General features: G+C 31.7%; 3 protein-coding genes across 6 annotated transcripts; 1 reads left to right on the forward strand and 2 right to left on the reverse strand.

The window, feature by feature from the left end:
- Positions 1-1718: 1718 nt before the first annotated feature.
- LOC109805974 (protein FAR1-RELATED SEQUENCE 5) lies at positions 1719-7078 on the forward strand. Of its 4 annotated transcripts, none has more exons than XM_020368290.3 (5): positions 1719-1877; positions 2668-2832; positions 4037-4461; positions 5714-5925; positions 6512-7078. In XM_020368290.3, the coding sequence occupies exons 2-4, from the start codon at positions 2733-2735 to the stop codon at positions 5912-5914; spliced, it is 726 nt and encodes a 241-aa protein (XP_020223879.1). In that variant the 5' UTR covers positions 1719-1877; positions 2668-2732; the 3' UTR covers positions 5915-5925; positions 6512-7078. The 4 variants fall into 4 exon arrangements, with proteins under 4 accessions (XP_020223879.1, XP_029128872.1, XP_020223880.1 ...); XM_029273039.2 differs by having other exon boundaries at positions 6582-7078; XM_020368291.3 differs by having other exon boundaries at positions 1726-1968.
- An 8509-nt stretch (positions 7079-15587) lies between these two features.
- LOC114916346 (uncharacterized) lies at positions 15588-16883 on the reverse strand. The gene is made up of 2 exons (XM_029272815.2): positions 16142-16883; positions 15588-16060 (listed from the first exon to the last, which is right to left on the reverse strand). Exons 1-2 carry the CDS (start codon positions 16881-16883, stop codon positions 15588-15590), a joined length of 1215 nt encoding a protein of 404 aa, XP_029128648.2.
- LOC109817728 (uncharacterized) lies at positions 15752-19400 on the reverse strand. The gene is made up of 6 exons (XM_083065662.1): positions 19270-19400; positions 19116-19161; positions 18767-18899; positions 18521-18621; positions 16142-18289; positions 15752-16060 (listed from the first exon to the last, which is right to left on the reverse strand). The coding sequence occupies exons 1-5, from the start codon at positions 19398-19400 to the stop codon at positions 17630-17632; spliced, it is 1071 nt and encodes a 356-aa protein (XP_082921788.1). The 3' UTR covers positions 15752-16060; positions 16142-17629.
- Positions 19401-19468: the final 68 nt, after the last annotated feature.

Genomic DNA, 19468 nt, shown 5'->3' on the forward strand with positions numbered 1-19468 from the left:
AACCTATTATAAAGAAAGTAATACTCCTTTGGTTTGGTAACTCCTAAATTCCTTGAGGACTTTCTTTATCTATATATGAGTTATGATGCTTATGTTGATGAATTGAGAATATGTGATCTAATCATATATTAAATTATGGGAATGGCTAGATGAGCTAAAAAGTGTTGTATAAGCATTTACATCATTCATTCATGTATCAAATTTTTTTTACAAGTTAGATATTATATTGAGGAGATGTTTGGTATTCGATTTTTATTTCACAAAAATTTGATGTTGAGAATGTTAGTTTCCCATACTTGATTTGTTATTTAAAAAATAACATTTCTAAAAAACACTATTTCTTGCAAATGATTTTTTACATAGGTTTTTACAAAATTGTTCTCAAAAGGAGGTGAGAAACTAATATTTCTTAGTTAAAGAATATTTTAATACGATAAAATCATGTTATCTTTATTTATTGAGTAAATTATACTCATACCCCTTGTGTTTTTTTTTTAAATTACTCTCAAAACTCAAGTGCTATTTAAACCTACAATGAAACCCTTAAAAGTTGAAAAGATGTTATACTCACAGCCTTATGTTTTTTCGAGATTACACCAAATACCTTCCCATTATTTAGACATATAGTGAGATCCTTAAGTTGAACACTCCCACTCCTTATATTTTTTCTTGAGATTGCATCTAATACCCTTCCGTTATTTGAGCCTATAATGAGATCCCTTAAAAGTTGAAAAGATGTTACAATCGTACATCTATGTGTTTTTGAGATTGCACCCTATATCCTTTTGTTATTTGGATCTGTAGTGAAACCCCTTCACAAATAATTAGTTAAAATTCTTAGAGAATAACAATGACTAAAAACAATAATTCTAAATTTTAGAGAGATTTAAAACAAAGAAAAAAAATTACAAGGATTAAAATAAAAACTTATTCATTTTACAAAAATTATATATATATATATATATACTTATTTATTTATGTCATTTCATAAATATACTAAATAAATTTATAATAATCAATGAATGAAGATAAGAATTCAAATACTCAATAGTTACACTATTTTTTTACTCCAACTCTTAATAATAAATGTATTTTGTTTAAAAATAATAATAATAAAAAATATTAGCAGAATCAAGACTATATATTTTGTTTAAAATAATAAAATAAAATAAAATAATAAATGTTAAAAAAATATAAATCAAGTGAGATAACATATAATTAAAAAAACTAAAATAATCTTAAATAAAATTTAAAATGATAGATGATTATAAAATAAGAAGTAATTATTATTAGTAGAGTGTATAATTAATTTTCAGAACAAATTGTATTTTCAAAGGACTATTGGGTGTAATCCTAAAAAAATACAAAAAGTAAAAGTATAATTCTTTTCAACTTTTAAGAAATTTCATTATAGATCAAAATAACGAAAAAAATATTAATATAATCTCAAAAAGAGATAAGAGATATGAATATAATTTACTCTTCCTTATTTATTTAATATAATAAAAATCATTTTTAAAAAATAATATTTACCAATATTTTAAAAAATATTTATGACGAATCAGAACTTTTTTTATCCTTTTTTAAAAATTAATTATGATTCATGTATGATTTTTGTATTAAAAAAAGTTGACATACCAACCCCCTTAACAATTAATAAAAATGTGATAATTGATAAAACTTGCGACTAAATGGCCCTTTGATTTAAAATTCAAAAACACGAGCAGAGAGAGAGAAATAAAAACAAAAAGGCATGGGGGAAAATGCTTGGAAATTGGAATCACGTTTTGTGAAAAGTGTATACGCAAGAAAGGTATGGCTACGTTTTTAGGGCAGTGAAGTGGAGACAAACACCGCCAGCTGCGAGGACCACACCGGTTTGTTACCAACACGATTATGATTTTCTTCAAATTTACTTTCCTTTCTTCGATAGTTTGATGCTACGCTTGTCCATTTCATGTTTTCAAGGTTTATTTTGAATTTGTTTGACATGACTTGCATCGTGTGATCTTGTGTGTTCTGATATTTTTGTACATGAATTGGGTACTTGGGTAACTGTCATGGGTTTATGATATTAGTGAGTTGATTGTATATTTTGCACTCTGCATTTCTAATTTTGTGTTTTGTAGAATAGAAGTGAGCATTTGGGTGATGGGTATTTCGGGAACATTAACTAGCTACTTGTGATTCAAAATGGTTTACTGTTAATGGCAAATAAGGTTTCTGTAAAAGATTCTCCCATTCTCATTATTTTCATTTTAAGTTTTTAACCCTGTCCCTCTAGTGCTTTGTAATTTATTTGATCTTCCATTCGCGAAAACCATATATCATATGTCAATAATGCTACACTGCTTCTTATCAAGCTGAGTTTTCACTTGAAGACTTAAAAAGCACTAGGAGACAAAACCTTTGACTGTTTTGTTCTTCTTTTTCTGGATGCATAGGAACTGTCTCAGTAGTGGTAATACTAATATATTTGTTCTGCTAATAATATATTTTTACTCTAATTTGAATTATGTGGGAATTTTCTTTATGTGCTTTGTTTAAATCACTTCAGATTCGAGTATGGTCATTATCAGTTTCTTATTCGGTTGTATAAAATTTATTCTTTTAATATAAACAAAATTACAAGCTTCATCTTTATATCAATCTGTTAATTCTTGACAGGTAACAGGTTCTTTAAGGCTAAATCTATTTTTGTGGTTTGCTGATACGTTGTGTTGTTATGCAATATGGAATCTCGATTAGTTGATGGAAATGGTGGGATGGATGTTTCTGGGGATGTGGGTTTGAGTACATATGAAGTTCAGATACATCAAGAAACATATGAAGGTATGCTATTTTATTCTTTTAACTTTGATATGGAATTATGAATGAATAAAAGACTATGCATGTCTTAAGTATAAGGCCAGGCATCCTGTTTTTGTTGTTGTCCTTGTTTCTGCATAATGTAACAATTGATGTAGAAGGTTTTTAAGGTAGTAAACCTGAGTTCTTGCACCCTTCCCCTTGGAGTGATAAAAGAGTGGTTTAAACTAGTGTCCATTCCTTAATATCCATTTTATTAACAAATAATATTATAATAGTATTTGGAGCTTATAAAAAAAGTATTTGGTCATGGTACTCCTCAAACACAGTTCCCACTTTTCAACTTTCAAATATTGTTACTTAACATAAGAGAAGTCTAAAAAGCAAAATCTATGCTAAAAACAACATCACGTGTGTGGAAAGTCAATTGATACGCAGGAATCAAATAGAGTTAGAATCAACAATGACCTACCCTGTGGCCCACTTCATAGTAGTGGTGAAGTTACACTTCTAATATTCAGTTTGTTGCGTGCTACTTAATTAGTAATTTCTCTGTTGAATGTTGTATGTGGAGTGTATAGTTTATATCTTTACAATATGTCTGAATTTGATATAGTTAATTAGTTATTCTATATCATAGCTTAATCCTACATTGTGCAACCCTTCCCAAATGCCTTAAAATCTATATGCTACTTCCTGTGGTTCATCAATAAAGTATTTTCTACATAATTCTTTTTCATTGTCTATGAATGTTGTGCCCATATTCTCCTTAAACAAAGAAATATTCCCTGTGCAAATGTTCTTTTAAGACCTCTTACAAGAACTATGAGCATGACCGAAACCCAAAGATAACAGTAGTCTATCACTCACAACTCAGAGAAACATATCACTGAGAGATACATTGCCAAGGATCAAATGGGTTTGCAGTGATTACTTGGATGGCATCCTTACATTGGACACCTTTAATATTTTGTTTCTCCTTTTCTTGGGGGTGGGACTTTGAAAAGAACCAGAATAAGATTTGTGGCTGTCTGTGCATGTGCTTTATATGACTGGTGAAGGTTCTACATAGGGAGAAATGAATCAAATCTCAAACTACATATTTAGCCTTGATTATCTATAGAATTCTTGATTTCTTTGCTTCTCTGCAGTTGAACAACTGCACTCTTTGAATTTAAAGTTCTTTCTTCATATTTTGATGTGTTCAAAAGATTTATTTTTGTGACAGTGGATCCAAATGAGGGGTGTAGAGTACTAGAGAGTTCTTCTGGGGGAGAGTTGGGTATCTGTGGTGATCATGCTACTCAGGAGCCATATGAAGGCATGGAATTTGAATCTGAGGATGCTGCTAAGATATTCTATGATGAATATGCCCGACATTTAGGATTTGTCATGCGTGTGATGTCTTGTCGACGCTCAGAAAGGGATGGTAGGATTCTTGCCCGCAGGCTTGGATGTAATAAAGAGGGTTATTGTGTCAGTATCCGAGGGAAATTTACATCAGTTCGTAAACCTAGGGCCAGCACAAGGGAAGGTTGTAAGGCAATGATTCATATCAAATATGATAAGTCTGGAAAATGGGTGATAACAAAATTTGTGAAGGAGCATAATCATCCACTAGTAATCTCTCCACGTGAAGCACGTCAAACAATGGTAGGTTCATATTTCTTATCTAACTGTATACTCCATTTTTGACAAATGTATTACTATTACTATTACTTCAATCATTAGTCTTATGCAATTTTTCTTTCTTATTTCTATATATTTTTCTGGTTGGTTTGATAAACATTATATTGTGTGTTGGATTTTCAATAGGGAAAGATACAGATGCAAAAATTGGTTTATGGAAACTGTGACAATACACTATAAATATTTTTTTATAATGAGTGTCACCAAACGTAGAGGAAACCCTAGGTAACCTATGGTTTCGAGAGTTGGATCTTGAAAAAAAAAAAAAAGAAACGTTAAATTTTTCTTTTGTACCAGTTTATATTACTTGCTTGTGCATGTACATGATTAACAATTTAATGGCCTCTTGTAAGTGTGAGTAGGGTCCTAAATTCTGGAAATAACACTCAATTGATAATGTGAAATAGAGCGGGTAAGTGAGGAAAGGAAGAGAAAATGAAATAGACAGAGAAAACAAAAAGGAAGAAATAATGGTGAAGGAAAGGGTGGAAACAGAGGAGAGGGTAGAAACAGAGTTCCAGGAACAATTTTGACTACCTATTAGGTCTACATTATTATGTAGCAACATGCAATCCTTACATTATTGATTCTGATTCAATAACCTAGCAATCCTCAATTGCTCAACACCCAAAATAACTGTACTTTTTTTTTTTAAAATAATAACCTAATAATGACAGCCACACATAAAAGTAACACATATTGAAACAGGCATAATGCTATTATTAATGCATATATGCACCTAACCTTGTACTATATTTTTTATATATGTAAGAATGAGGAGCAACAAGGATGGAATTCTAGGTCATGGTTATAGAGATTTTGATAACCTGTCATGAATCAATTATCGAAAATGTTCAACCTTTTAGATAAGACAAACGGTTTTATATCTATGCCTAGTATATAAACTAAACTGGTTAATGGTTATCAAACATTCGTGCCTTATGTTTTAATCAAACTCCTGGATTTCTTTTTTGGTCAATTTCATGTGGCTTGTGAGTTTGATCTCTCTGTAATATCCACAAAGGAAAATACTTGATATATAGAAAAGGTCATTAATTGCAACAAACAACTACAATAATTTAATAATGGCTGTATTTGGCATATCAAGAAATTGGTACTGTTTTGTGATATTTTATATAACGTCCTTTGTTTCTGAAAACGAAAAAGATATGTCTGCATACGTTTCTAATCACTTTCCGTTGCTTTCTGGTTTTAGGATGAGAAGGATAAGAAAATACAGGAATTAACAGCAGAGCTTCGACTTAAAAAGCGGTTGTGTGCAACATATCAAGAACAGTTAACTTCTTTTATGAAAATCGTTGAAGAGCACAGTGAGAAGCTGTCTGTGAAAATTCACCACGTAGTTAATAATCTTAAAGAATTTGAATCCATAGAAGAGGTCTTGCACCAGACGTAGCCGTGCATAATGTGAGTATTAAAACTCTATATTTAGCAGTTACATATTCTATCAATATATCTACACTTTTGAAGGAAACAATTTTCTCTCACCTAAAGATGCAATGTTGTCTATAGTTGTTTATGCTTAATTCAAATGACATTAGGAAGTAAATTTACATTTCATAATACTATATGATGTATTGTTTTAATATATTCAGTCTACTGGGTAACTGGGTATATTTGCATGTCAATTGTCTAACTGTGTATTTGTATTGTATCTGTGTAAACTTGACGCATTAACTTTTACATAAAATATAAAAATCTTGAAGATTTGTTTCTTTTGAAAAAAATACTTGAAGATTAAGTTTTTAAGGTACATAATTCCGCCTTTTCCCTGCACCTTCTGAACACAATTTTATGGTTATACCTGTAATCAATTTATGTAAGCGTAACCATTTCTGTTGACTGTTTTAATCATTCAACGATTGGATTGCTTGCCAAAATTTATTGACTATTACTCTAGCTTTTTTTTTTTTTTTTTTTTCCTTCATTATTATGACATGATATTGTGCAGATAGTAGTCTTCCTTAGCATTCATGTGCTATTCATAATGCAGGTCGCGGTGTGACCACTAAAATGTTGTGTCATGTTCAAAGAATGATCCTTTAATCCTTCATGAATTGCAGCTCTAATTTAGTGCATACTTTGGTAACGCTAGCCTTTCCTTTTTATGGTGAACTGGTAAGGTTTGCCTTGCCACAAAGAGAAGGCCACCATATATGTAAACTGTGAAGTTTTATAGCTTGTCAGAGTGCTTTAACAGCTAAAAGAGGTTTTGTGACATTTTGCCACCGACACAGAAACTAGTTTCATCCCTTTAAGTCTCAGGGTATGAGGTAATCTTGTATCATTTTTGTACCCCCCCCAATCTTACAAAAGAAAATGTAAACAATAATATTGTCACTTGCTTAGTCATAAAATATTATTGTTTTTAGGACAAATGTGCTGGAATGCTATATCACATGAGAATATACTGTCATGTAATCCATTGTAACCCACTTTCCTTTGTAAATACTTGTCAATATTTTGGGATTTTAAAAAAAAAAATAAACTTATGTAGTTTATTGTTTCACAAAACTGGATGGTGGCATTGATTTGATAAATATTATTCTTCTTGCACTCATCTTTTATTTTTCTCCTGCATTCATTTGTATAAATTTCTCCTTACTTTAATGACACATTTCAGAACACCCAATACAAAGTACTAAAAATATACTCCGGAACATACAATTTAGAATGTTAAACATGTTTCGTAATCTTCATTCTGTAATGTTAAAAATGTACCATTTTGAAATATTAAATGTCATTCAGAACATCATTCTGAAATGTTAAAAATTCATCATTCTAAAATATTAAATGCGTTCATAAACACTTATTTTAATATATTGAAATTGTATTTCAAAATTCTTAATTAAAATTAAAAATATGTTTCGGAGCACTCGTTCCGATGTATAAAAAAGAATGTATTCTGAAATGTTCTTTTCATTATATCCACGTATGAATTCCTGAATACACATCAGCAAGGGCAGAACCTGAATCAGCAGCTGCCATCATGGACTCTTAGCCCACAAGATAGGCATATTGAGGAAACATTAAATGCACTAACTTATTCCAACCCCATCGTGAGACCACTTCTTCAACAATACGACTTCCTCTTTGTGGAACCTGCCTCTCTTCAGTCTTCCCCCATCTAGGTTTACTGGCCATTCACCAGTAAATGTTCGTCCATAGCGATACCCACTCCACTAGAAAATAGAGATCGAAGAACAGGTGGCCAAATTGCTTCACAAATGGATACAACCAAGTAATAGTAATTTTTCTTCTCCAATGTTATTGCTCAAAAAGAAGGATGTCTCATGGCAAATGTGCGTGGAGTGTCGTGCTTTAAATACAATGATGATCAAAGACCGTTTTCCATTATCGACTATTGATGAGCTATTGGATGAGTTAAATTTAGCACATGTGTTCTCCAAGTTGGACTTGACTATGAGATTTCATCAAATACATATTAACCCTCTAGACATGCACAAAACGACCTTCCGCACTTATGAGGGGCATTATGAGTATACAGTAATGTCATTCGAGTTGTGTAACGTCCCAACCACCTTTTAGGCCACCATGAATGAGATATTCCGCCATTTGTTGGGTAGACCGTTATCATTTTCTTTAACAATATTCTAGTCTTTAGCACAAACTTTGCTTTTCATCTTAAGCATTGTATTAGTGCTACGCCAGTTTTTTTCTTAATCCTCGGAAATGCTCTTTTGCTTGGTCAAAATTTGCCTACCTTGCTCATATTGTTTCAGGGGGTATTGTAGCTCTAGACCCATCCAAAGTTAAGGCCGTAATGGAATGGCCACCTCCTCAAACAGTTCAAAGGTCGCAAGGCTTTTTGGGACTTTTAGGATTCTATCGGAAATTCATTCCGAACTATGCTTCCATAGCCCAACCTTTGGCTGAATTAGTCAAAAAGGAAAACTTTAAATGGTCAACGGCAACACAATGTTCTTTTGGCCCTAATAGAAGCTCCAATGCTTGCTTTTCCAAATTTTGTTGAGCCCTTCATAGAGCAAATTGATGCTTCAGGTACTACTATGGGAGCTATATTGCTTCAGTGTAGTCACCCAATTGTGTATTTCAACAAGGTGTTTTGTCCCAGGATGTCTCAACCCTCGACTTACGTTCGTGAATTGCATGCAATCACTAGTGTAGTAAATAGATGGAGACAATATTTGTCAGGGAATTATGTTCACCATCCAGACTGATTGCAAGAGTCTTAAATAGTTGCTTTCTCAAGTTATACAAACTCTCAAGCAACAACATTACCTCATTAAGTTCCTTGGTTATCATTATGACATCTACTACAAACTAAGACAGACAAAGCAAATATTGTAGCAGATGCACATGAAACCCCAATGGCCACATGGCATATGTTATTTATCCCTGAGTTTAGTTTTTAGATGATTTTAAGTTAGAATTGCAATCTGATGCTGACTTTCAAGAATTGAGTTTGTGCATTTTGGAGGATCTTTCTTCTCTCCTAGATTTTAAACCGGTGAATAGGTTAATCCTTTACAAAGGAAAAATTTGGATTTCCCTTACTTCTCGATTTACATCCCTCTTACTCCATGAGTTCCACACTTCTCCCATCGGTAGATCTTTGTTTTATCTTTCCAAGGACACTTAGAAAGTTTGATTTTGAGTTTCGGAGCTCAAGATATGTCTTATACAAGACAACATGTCAAAGTTGGAAGAAATTACAAAAATTATCTAGAATTTATAATTAAAACCAATGAAGCCCACTAAAATAAGCCTCAACCAATTCATCAATTTAAACTTATAAATGTCAAATAAGCACAATGTAATTCACTAAAAAAATTTATCAATTATTCTCTATCAAATATCTAGGGTGCAACTCGACCTAGTGTTGAAAGAGTGTGCAGTATCTTGAGGGCAGGTAGTAGGCTAAATCCATAAGGGTTTTGGTTTTGCAAACCAATGTTGTGGTAGACTTATACCCAAGTTATTCTATACTTGACATTGATAATAAACCTTCCAGGTTTATGTCAGTGATGCCTAAGCGACTAAGGTTGTTATTGCTTAACAAAGTTGATTCAAGTAAACCACTTATATATGAGATCATTGGTGTTCATGCGTGATAATGCATGGTGCAAGTAGGCACGATGATGTTATGTATGTAAGTTGTGGCATACAATGTTGAGATGCATATGTGATTGTGCTTGGATCCTTGTTGAGGCTTGGTGTTGTATGATGTGATTATATTTATATGCATTTTCATGATTATATATCTTATGTTGTTTTTATCAACCTCACCTTACTATTTGTTGTGTGACTATGATGATCATGTCTTGATATGAGAGCAAATCAGGTATAGCTGGAGGATGCGTAATTTGGAGTTGTTGTAACCATTTAGAGGATGATGGAAGTTGAAAACAATTGGTCTCCTGGCTTCAGTGTTTTGTTGTAGGATTGACTCATTTGTAAAGTTGTTTTGTTGTATGTATGTAGATATTATATATTTTGGGACTGTAATCCCATAAATGGATTTTATTTTAATGCTTTGATGATTAGGAATTGCTTTATAGCTATTGATTTTGATTAATCATTGAGATCCCAAGTATATATATTTGTACATGCATGATGTCCAGGTTTTGTTGCATGGTAAACTTAGGATAAATGACTTAAGTGTTAAGTTGCATTGCGATGTATTTTTGTGGTGTAGTTTTGTTGGTGTATGACTTCTCAAGTTACTACAATTGTACTTTCTATTGATAAAAAAATAAATGATATCAAGTAAAGATGAAATTAATTATGATTACAAATGCAAATGCGACAAAAAGTCATCAAATTATTAGTTAGAATTCTTATAATCCACAAAGTTTATTTTTTGGCAAACAATACATTTTCAGAAGATGAAAATATTTGATATTATTTTCTTCTTTATATGAAATAGTAGATTCTACTGTAAAATTTGTAAACATCTCAAACATTCCTACTTTAGGAAAATGTCAAATTACTATCATAGTAAAAGATGATTCTCTAAATTTTATCTTTGATGTTTTTTATGCTCTTGGTCTTCATCATAATTTTTTTGAGCATGAGACAACTATCAAAGAAATGTTACAACATGTAAATTCATCATGGATACTACATGTTAATTAATAGAAATGGATGATTCGTTGTTAAGGTAAAGGTGACACCCAACTGTCTATTCCCTTTGAAAATTTATCATGCATATTTTTTTGCTTGAGTTTTATTATTCTCAATGATGATTGGTTATGACATATGCGTTGTGGAAACTTTCACTTTTCTAGATTAAATTATCTATTAAGAAAGTAATGTTTCTACCTTGTCGGTTGTGAATATTCTTAATGGTGTATATGACATGTGAGATTAAAAAAAGCACAAAAAATCATTCTCAATTGGAATATATTGGAGGACGAAGAAGTTATTGGAGATATTTAATTCAGATATATACATTGTTGAGATACCAACTCATGGTGATAACATGTATTTTATTACTTTCATTAATGACTTTAGCAGAAAGACAAAAATCATAAGCATGTGGTGCCTTTAATATGTTTAAAACAATTGTACAAAAGCAAAATGGTTATATAATCGAAATATAAAGAACAAACAAAGGCCAAGAGAACCTCACCTTTCAGCAACATAGAATTCAACACTGGCTAACAACTAGATACTCGTCTCAACAGAATGAAATTGTTGAACGGAAGAATCAAACTATCATGTATATTGTGAGATGCATGTTGAAGGCCAAATAAATGTCAAGACAATTTTAGGAAAAAGCAATTGCTGCTATAGTATATATTTTGAATAGGTATCTAACAAAGAATGTTCATGACAAGACATTTGAAGAAACTTAGATGGTAGAAGACTAACAATTAGACATCTTGGAGTTTTTGGATGTATAACATATGCATATGTTTTAGATCAACTCAAAAAGAATTTTGATGATAAAAGAGAAATGTGGCTTTTCATTGGCTATAGTTCAAATTCAAAGGCATATAAACTTTACAATCCAAAAACAAAGAAGGTGATTATTAGTTGAGATGTGACTTTCAATGAGGAAGCCATATGGGATTGGTCTCCAAAGTCTCAAAAAGAAGAATATGGTGATTCTTGACAACTATGAAGAAAATGAGAGGCAACTAGATTTAATTGTTGATGAACCAGGGTCATCTTATAGACCATGAAGGCATCATCAACTACCAACCAAATTAGAGGATTATGTTATAGGCAATGATAATGGTCCATCTAATAGGGTGATTATAAAACTTTTCTTTAATTGTAGATTGTGAGCCAATGACTTTTGAGTAACCCTCAAAAGGTGAGAAATGTAGAAAAGTCATGGATAATGAAATTTACGCCATTGAGAAGAATGAAATACGAGAGATAACATATTTACCTATAGATAAAAGGCCTATTGGAGCGAAGTGGTTATACAAGACAAAGTACAATTCCAATGGAGAAATTAATCGCTTTAAAGCAATGTTGGTTGCAAATGGATTTAAACAAAAGTTAGGTATTGACAACTTTGAAGTATTTGCTTCAGATGCTAGATTAGATAAAATTATATGTATTTATTTTTTTACTCAAAATAATTGGAAGATATATAAAAAATGGATGTTACATCTACATTTTTGAATGGTATTCTAAAAGAATAAGTGTATGTTGAGAAGTCTATGAAATATGTAGTCAAAGGAATAAAAGATAATATCTACAAATTGAAGAAAACTTTGTATGGATTGAAGCAGACATCAAGAACATGGTACAAGAAAATTGATTCTTACTTTATGCAACATAGTTTTGAGAGATATCCTTTTGAGTAAACTCTATATGTTAAATTTGTTGATCCTAGAGATATTCTTATTCTGTGTTTATATGATGATGATTTAATCTTCACTGGAAATAATTCAATGGTGATTGAAGAATTTAGGGAAGCTATGATAAGATTTCATGAAATGACAAACTTATGCCTAATGCCCTATTTTATTGGCATTAAGTTTATTTAACTTCCATTTTGAGTTATCCTTAAGGAATCAAAGTCCTCTTGCTTGACCTTGTACATCAATTACGAAGGTATTGCCTAGGTCAATTTGCAAATGATATTATTGACTCTATCCCCACCAACATGGATTTCCAATAAACACAACACCCAAACATTATTTTCTTTTATCATATCATTCACAAGTCTAATGAAGCCTTTCCTTTAGCCCTTCTACAATTCCAAGTTATGCAGTTCATTGGGAATCATGTTTGGAAGTAGGTTTTAACGCCTTAGACAAGCCATCCTGAGAACCCGTGCCAATTTGTGAGGTGGTTCCTCCTCGAGGTGCATAAGTCCTTATCAAGGATTTTTTTTTTCCTAAGTTCAATGTGAGCCCACATTGCCTCTACAAAGGCTTTAGTCTCATCATAAGGAGATATAACATGTTATCAAGTTTCTAATGCCCCTCACTAAGTCTCCTTTATGTTTTATAGTCCAATCCACATTTTTAAGGCCATGAATTACCTTTTCTATTGTGGGTTTATGAGAGTATCATGATTCCTTTATCAAGTTCATCTTTGGTGGATATATCAACAAGTGTTTTTGTTTCTTTGGGCTCGTTATAGCCCACTATTTCCTTAGAGTTATAGGGATTATCTCTTTTTGTTGCTTTTAGATTGGCCTTACTTTCTTTCCCTCGAGGTTGTTGAGGATTTTTGCCTCCAGACATGTTACATACCTTATCCATTTGTTAGGGATGAGCTGGTAGATTGTTTTTGTATCTCCATATCATTCTTTGAGGACTCAATATTTATGGTTTTAGAATCATGGTGCTCCTTTCCTTGTAAGCATTCATATATTGAGCTAGATTCCCTATTTTTTTTTGGCATATCATAACCGCTTGGATCTTGATTGCTAACAATCCTTTTCCCCAAAACATTGGAGTTAAAGTTTTTATGGTTGTTTCTCTTAACTATCATCCACAACCCATAAATCCCCATCAATTCTGGGCTTTTTTGGGAAGTATTGTTTCCTAATTTTGTTCATTGGGTCAATCATTAACATCTTTCTTTGTACCTTACTCCTACTCCACTTCCATTGTTGTAGCTACTTTCATAGAATGGGTACCTAATCCTTTGTTCCTCTGTTGTGCCCATAAAACATTGTTGTTGTTGATGACCATATTTTTCATATGGGAAATAGGTCAATTGTAGTCATTCATATTTAACCTTGAGTATGTGATCTAGGATGTTGATTTGTGAAACCAACTTCTTTCTTAAGTCATTTTCAATACAAATTCTTGCAAAACATCCTCTAGAGTGGATATAGGTTAATTTATCAACCTTCAACATATGACCCAATTTTGATCCCACCCTCAAGAGAAATTTATCTATGTATAACTCAATGGGTAACCTTGGAATTATGATCCAGACTACAATCTTTCTTGTCTCCTTCTCTATTACATAGAAGAATGGTCTCCAATGTTGTACCACTAAATAGTGATCAATGAGCACCCATTAACCTTATAACATGACATGTCTATAGTCTTTATTTGTTGTAAATTACACTAGAAAAAGATCATTTGGCATGTCCATGATTCGAATAGTGCCAACTTTGGCCCAATCTCTTTGTTATTTGTTCTCCAACATTTTGTAACTAACTTTCTTGACTATTCATGAATTCTTCCAAGGTGTGCACCACTCCTCAAATTCTTTCAAGGATATTGAAATAGTGGGGTAGGATCGAATTCTTGGCCATAGTCAACCACTTCTTCTTCTAATATTTCAAGACCAAAGGAGTTTTAAAAACCCATCTCTTTAAGCAAGCTCTTGTAATTAGTAAAGACTTGCCTTCTATCCAAGGTTAGCAACTTTTTAAGTAGAATTTTGAGGAATCTATGTTCTTTACCTATACTTATTCTTTCGCTCAATGGCATTATCTATTATTTCAATCATGTCCTTCATCTTAACCTCTTGGTACATTGATCAAGAGGGTCGTCATCTTTCTCACCTTTGTTGTCACAAACCCTAGTAAAACTCATGCCAATATTCATTCTTAGTTACTTTCTTACTAATCAATCTACAAATGCTTGCTCATGTTTGAGTTTGTATGTTTACAAATGCTTATTTCAATGACCATTATATTTACTAATTATGTATATAAATAAATATTATGTTTGAATATAAAAAACAATATATATATATATATATATAATTTAAATAAATAAATAATTTTAAATATATAAATTATGTTTTAGATTTGTGATAATTAATTCATATTATAGTACAAAATTATTTTTATTTATTGATAAGTTATTTTTAAAATATTAAAATTTAATTTATAAATAATTATAATAATTAAAATTAAATTAAATACAAAATTAAAAAAATCTCGTCAAATTTTTTTAAAAAAATATTCTTGCATAAAATAATTATTTATATTTTATATATAAATATCAATAACAAAAAAAGTTATCTCATTCTTAAACACGTATTTATCTATTTTATCCCTATAGTTACTTCTCAAATCATTCTCATTCCATCATACTCAAAAACTACCCTTATAAATTACAACCACAAGTACTCTATGCTCACTAACTTACTAAAAATAAATAAATTAAAGGCGAAAAATGTAATTTAGGCAAAATTTAGTAAATACTTAGTGCGTGTTTGGATTTGCGTTTGTAAAATTGATTTGAGATTAACGTGATTTTGTATAATTGATTTTAAGTAAACGTGATTTTAAACTAACGTGATTTTTGTTTGAATACATTTATTAGAAAATTGATTTTCATATTAAATGATGTTTGAAAAATAGTTATCAAAATTGATTTTAAGTGTATAATTACCAAAATAGACCTTAGTTAATTATTGATTTTTTTGTAGTGTAATGTATTATTTTTTAGTTGTATATTGACATGTATATTATTAATTTTATAACATGTTAAAAATAACAATTAATATATTACCTTATTATATAAATGGATGTATATAAAAACAAGTAAAAATAAAGTGAATTAACAATATATAAAGTAGCAACACTAACATAGGAAAAAAGGAAAATACTTTTTAATGCAATAAAACATTAACCTACAACATCAATACTAATGTTTGTTCTTCAATTGTATAATTTTATCTCGTATTGAATCTCGAACTTGATCCATTTTGGATGAAGAAATAACATTTAGAACTTGATTTTTCTCTAAGTTAACTGTACCATGATAATTATCATCTGATTCAAAGGTTATGTTCTCATCTTCATAACGGCTAAAATCAATATCACTTTCTGCATTCCTTCTAATAAAATTGTGTATAGCCATTGTTGCACATACAATTTGCACTTGGATTTCCAGTTTATACTTAGGCATGTGTCGCAAGATTGCAAATCTATTCTTCCATACCCCAAAGGTTCTCTCAATTGTACACCTTAAACTTGAGTGGTAATAATTGAAAATTTCATTATTATTTTCAAACCCATTCTGACGTCTAAAATCCGGTAGATGATAACGTTCGCATCTATAGGGACCAAGATATCCCTCTGGTGTTGGATAACCAGCATCTACTAAATAATATTTACCTATTAAAAAAGTAAAAAAAAAATGTTAATATAATTTAATTGAAATTGGAATTCAATTGTATTGATATAAATAAATAATACCTTGAGGAGGATGTGGAAAATTCAAGTTGGCAGTTGTGAGAGCATGATCGAAGATTCGAGCATCATGCGCAGTACCTTCCCATCCAGCTAGTACAAAAGTAAAACACATGTTCCAATCACAAACTGCCATTATATTTTGTGTTGGAGTACCCTTTCTCCCAATAAATCTTGCTTGGTCACTAGGAGTAACCACACATGGAACATGAGTTCCATCAATTGCCCCTATTGCATTCTTAAAAAATGGCCAGTATCTTGTATCATTTTCTATTTTGGCTTGACTATCATGAAATAGAGGATCTTGTGGCCTAATATATTCTACACATAACTTAAGGCAAGCATTTAATACCTTATAGATATGTCTACTAATAGTCTCTCTAGAGTGTTGAAACCTCTCTTGAAGCATCCTATTTCCTACCCCATGTCCAACCATGTTTAAAAAAATTGCAACCATTTCTTCAACTCGCATGCGCTTAGAGGCCCTTAAACCATGGTCAACTAACTTAGAGCAAAGATTGTAAAAAATATGTTTTTTCATACGAAACATCTCATAACAACGAATAGGATGACCTTGCAATATTTCGTGCACCCATGCATGACCTGTTTGTTCACTTGTTCTACGTGGCTCTTTACATAGATGCTTTATTGCATATTCACCAATAAGCACACCCACATATGATGCTTCTTCCATAAATTCATCATCTTCATCATTGTTTGATTCCAATTGTAGAAACTGCTCATTCATTTTTACCTACACACAAAAATATAAAATAATATCATGTTTTAATTTAACAAAATAAAAATAAAACACATAGAACAAGATGCTCAATTTTAATTGTGAAACATATAAATAAAACAAGATTAGTAGACACTTTTGATTTATACTATGTAGGGGATAGTAATGTGTATTGCAGTTCTCTCTGTCACAGTTCTGAGACAAGATAACTATACAGTTACACAGAGTAGTTGTCACAGTCCAAAGCTACACAGATATCTCTTAACTGTATACTGCTTTTTAGTTGCGTGGCTGTTGCAGTTCTCTGAACTCCATTGCCTGCAACCTTCACAATCAACTCTAGGTAAACAGGTGGATTCACGAAAAAGAGAGCTTCATTGAACAGAAAGCATAAGAAGAAAATGAGAAAACATATCTCGGTTGTTTCTATTTTCTGGTTTTAAAACTGTTTTGAAAATATTTTTCAAAACTTAATAGATTTTCGATGCGAAATTGATTGCTTAGTAGTGTGGAATTGTTTAGAAACAGTTTTTAAAAGAAAAAAGTGAGAAGGGAATCAAATGACAGAACAATGAAAAGGAACAATTACAAATGACAGAACAATGAAAAGGAACAATTACAACTTACACATTTAGAAAGACATAGCAAAAACTTAATAGACACACCTAAATCTATAAGAACAACTCCCTAAACTTAATACAACATAAATTTAAAGTAATAAATAAGGATTTAAGTTGAACACTTAACAGACACATCTAGTTATTTCCCTTAAATAGTAAAGGATTTTTAACTGCATCCCTAAGCCAATGCATCCTTTTCTCATCTAACCCCCGTAAAGCAACAAACATTTCTCTTGCCGGTTTGAACAACATCAAGTTGCAACATTGTGTATGAAAGACATCATCATTTTCTAATTCAGGTAACGTCTTAAGCTCATTCACCACTTCCTGAATTGATGTAGTTGCTACAACTTCATTACGTGACTTACATGCATCCGCTAGCACACTAACTGCATCGGCTATTCTTACAGAAGTAGTTGTCTTCTTCTTACTAAACTTTTCAATGTGATTGCTTCTTTTTCTTTTTTCTCCACTCTTTTGGCTACCAATCCCTTGGCTAATTGTTCCTTGTGAATCATTTAAATTAATCCCCCCTAAAGCATTTGTAGCACCAACACTTGCATCTTCACTATCACCCGAGCCTTCCTCTACATCTAAACAAATTCCCTCTAGACTTGGACGATACACATCATTCATATCAACCCCAAGATTAGGAGGCAACACTCCAGATGAGGGACTCCATTCGTACTCTCCATTAGCAACTACATCCTTAAAAAGTACAGTTAAATTGTGAGTAAATGGAAGTCCCTTGTTTCTAAACTTTCCGTATAGAGGATTTTCCTGCACATTCACAATTTATAATAGGATAAATACATTAAAGTAAAAGCTTACAATTCTTATATATATGAAATCAATTACAATAACACATACCAATTGCTTTCTCTCCCACCACTCATCATTTGCATCAATAGTATTCTTCACATTGTCCCATCCAAGCCCAGTTTCTTTACCAAATAATTTATACCATAACCTTCACTCCCTTCTTAAATTATCAAACCTATTTTTAAACTTTGTTTTTTCATAAACCTTTCCTGTTAACTCCTTAAATTTGGTTGCAATTCCAATCCATCCTTTCTTAGTAAAACTAGTACCCAACCGTTCGCCGTTAGTCACTTGTTCCAAGCATGCTATGATAAAACATTCAGTTGCTTTAAGATCCCAGCAAACTTTTTCTTTCTCAGAACCCATACTTCTACATTAAAAGGTTTAACAAAATATAACTTAGCAAATAGTAGCTAAAATTAATACTTAAATGCAACTGAAAATTTATACCAGGCACACCAACAGATTCATAGTAGCATTTGCAGTAAACCCGATAAAACACATCAATACAAGTCTGATATACCTGATCAATGCTCCCAGGTCCAATCAATACAAGTGCTACACCAGATGCATCCAGTATATCCTGTCGATAGAACACATCCATGTTAGGAGGCAATAGACTTTTAGTGAAATAGAAACATTTACCATGAAATAAGAAAGATGATATAGGATTCCTCTTGCAAAAACTTCAAGCTGAAAGCTTGTAAGAACATAGTAATTTAAAGTCTGTTTGAATACAAGTTTATAAGTATTTTTGAGAAAAGGAGAGAAGAAAAATGACAACGGCAGAAAACTTTACCTTCTTGGATGCAAGATAATCTGCCCTTTTACGGCACAACACGCACCTGTAAATGTACAGAGAAAAAAAAAAGGAGCACAAGTGATTGTTAAACAAACTCAAACAATAACTAGTAAGTTAATTTGTGCAGTAAATATGATAAAATCGCAATCACCCAAAGTGGCGTGCAAATGCTACAACGGCTTTCCTATCTTTCCACAAGTCTGAAATTGGAATCCCGTAAGTTTCATAGTTTTTCAAACCAACAGATTTTATACCAGCCACACCAACAGATTCATAGAGCATGAACGCACAATCCATCAAAATGCAACTTAAATAAAAGTTACAACTTGGAGAGGTTGTTGGTTAGCATT

Source organism: Cajanus cajan, chromosome 10 (assembly GCF_000230855.2).
Source record: "Cajanus cajan strain Asha chromosome 10, NIPB_CcT2T_4, whole genome shotgun sequence".
NCBI classification, from domain to species: domain Eukaryota; kingdom Viridiplantae; phylum Streptophyta; class Magnoliopsida; order Fabales; family Fabaceae; genus Cajanus; species Cajanus cajan.

Coding starts and splice junctions, on each gene's coding strand:
- LOC109817728 (XM_083065662.1), bottom strand. CDS start 19,400: ATGCTCTATGAATCTGTTGGTGTGGCTGGTATAAAATCTGTTGGTTTG. Junction 18,900..19,115: donor ATTATCTTGCATCCAAGAAG/GTAAAGTTTTCT, acceptor TTCTATCGACAG/GATATACTGGATGCATCTGG. Junction 18,290..18,520: donor TTAAGGAGTTAACAGGAAAG/GTTTATGAAAAA, acceptor ATCCTATTATAA/ATTGTGAATGTGCAGGAAAA.
- LOC114916346 (XM_029272815.2), bottom strand. CDS start 16,883: ATGAATGAGCAGTTTCTACAATTGGAATCAAACAATGATGAAGATGAT. Junction 16,061..16,141: donor TTTTCCACATCCTCCTCAAG/GTATTATTTATT, acceptor CTTTTTTAATAG/GTAAATATTATTTAGTAGAT.
- LOC109805974 (XM_020368290.3), top strand. CDS start 2,733: ATGGAATCTCGATTAGTTGATGGAAATGGTGGGATGGATGTTTCTGGG. Junction 2,833..4,036: donor ACATCAAGAAACATATGAAG/GTATGCTATTTT, acceptor TTTTTGTGACAG/TGGATCCAAATGAGGGGTGT. Junction 4,462..5,713: donor GTGAAGCACGTCAAACAATG/GTAGGTTCATAT, acceptor TTCTGGTTTTAG/GATGAGAAGGATAAGAAAAT.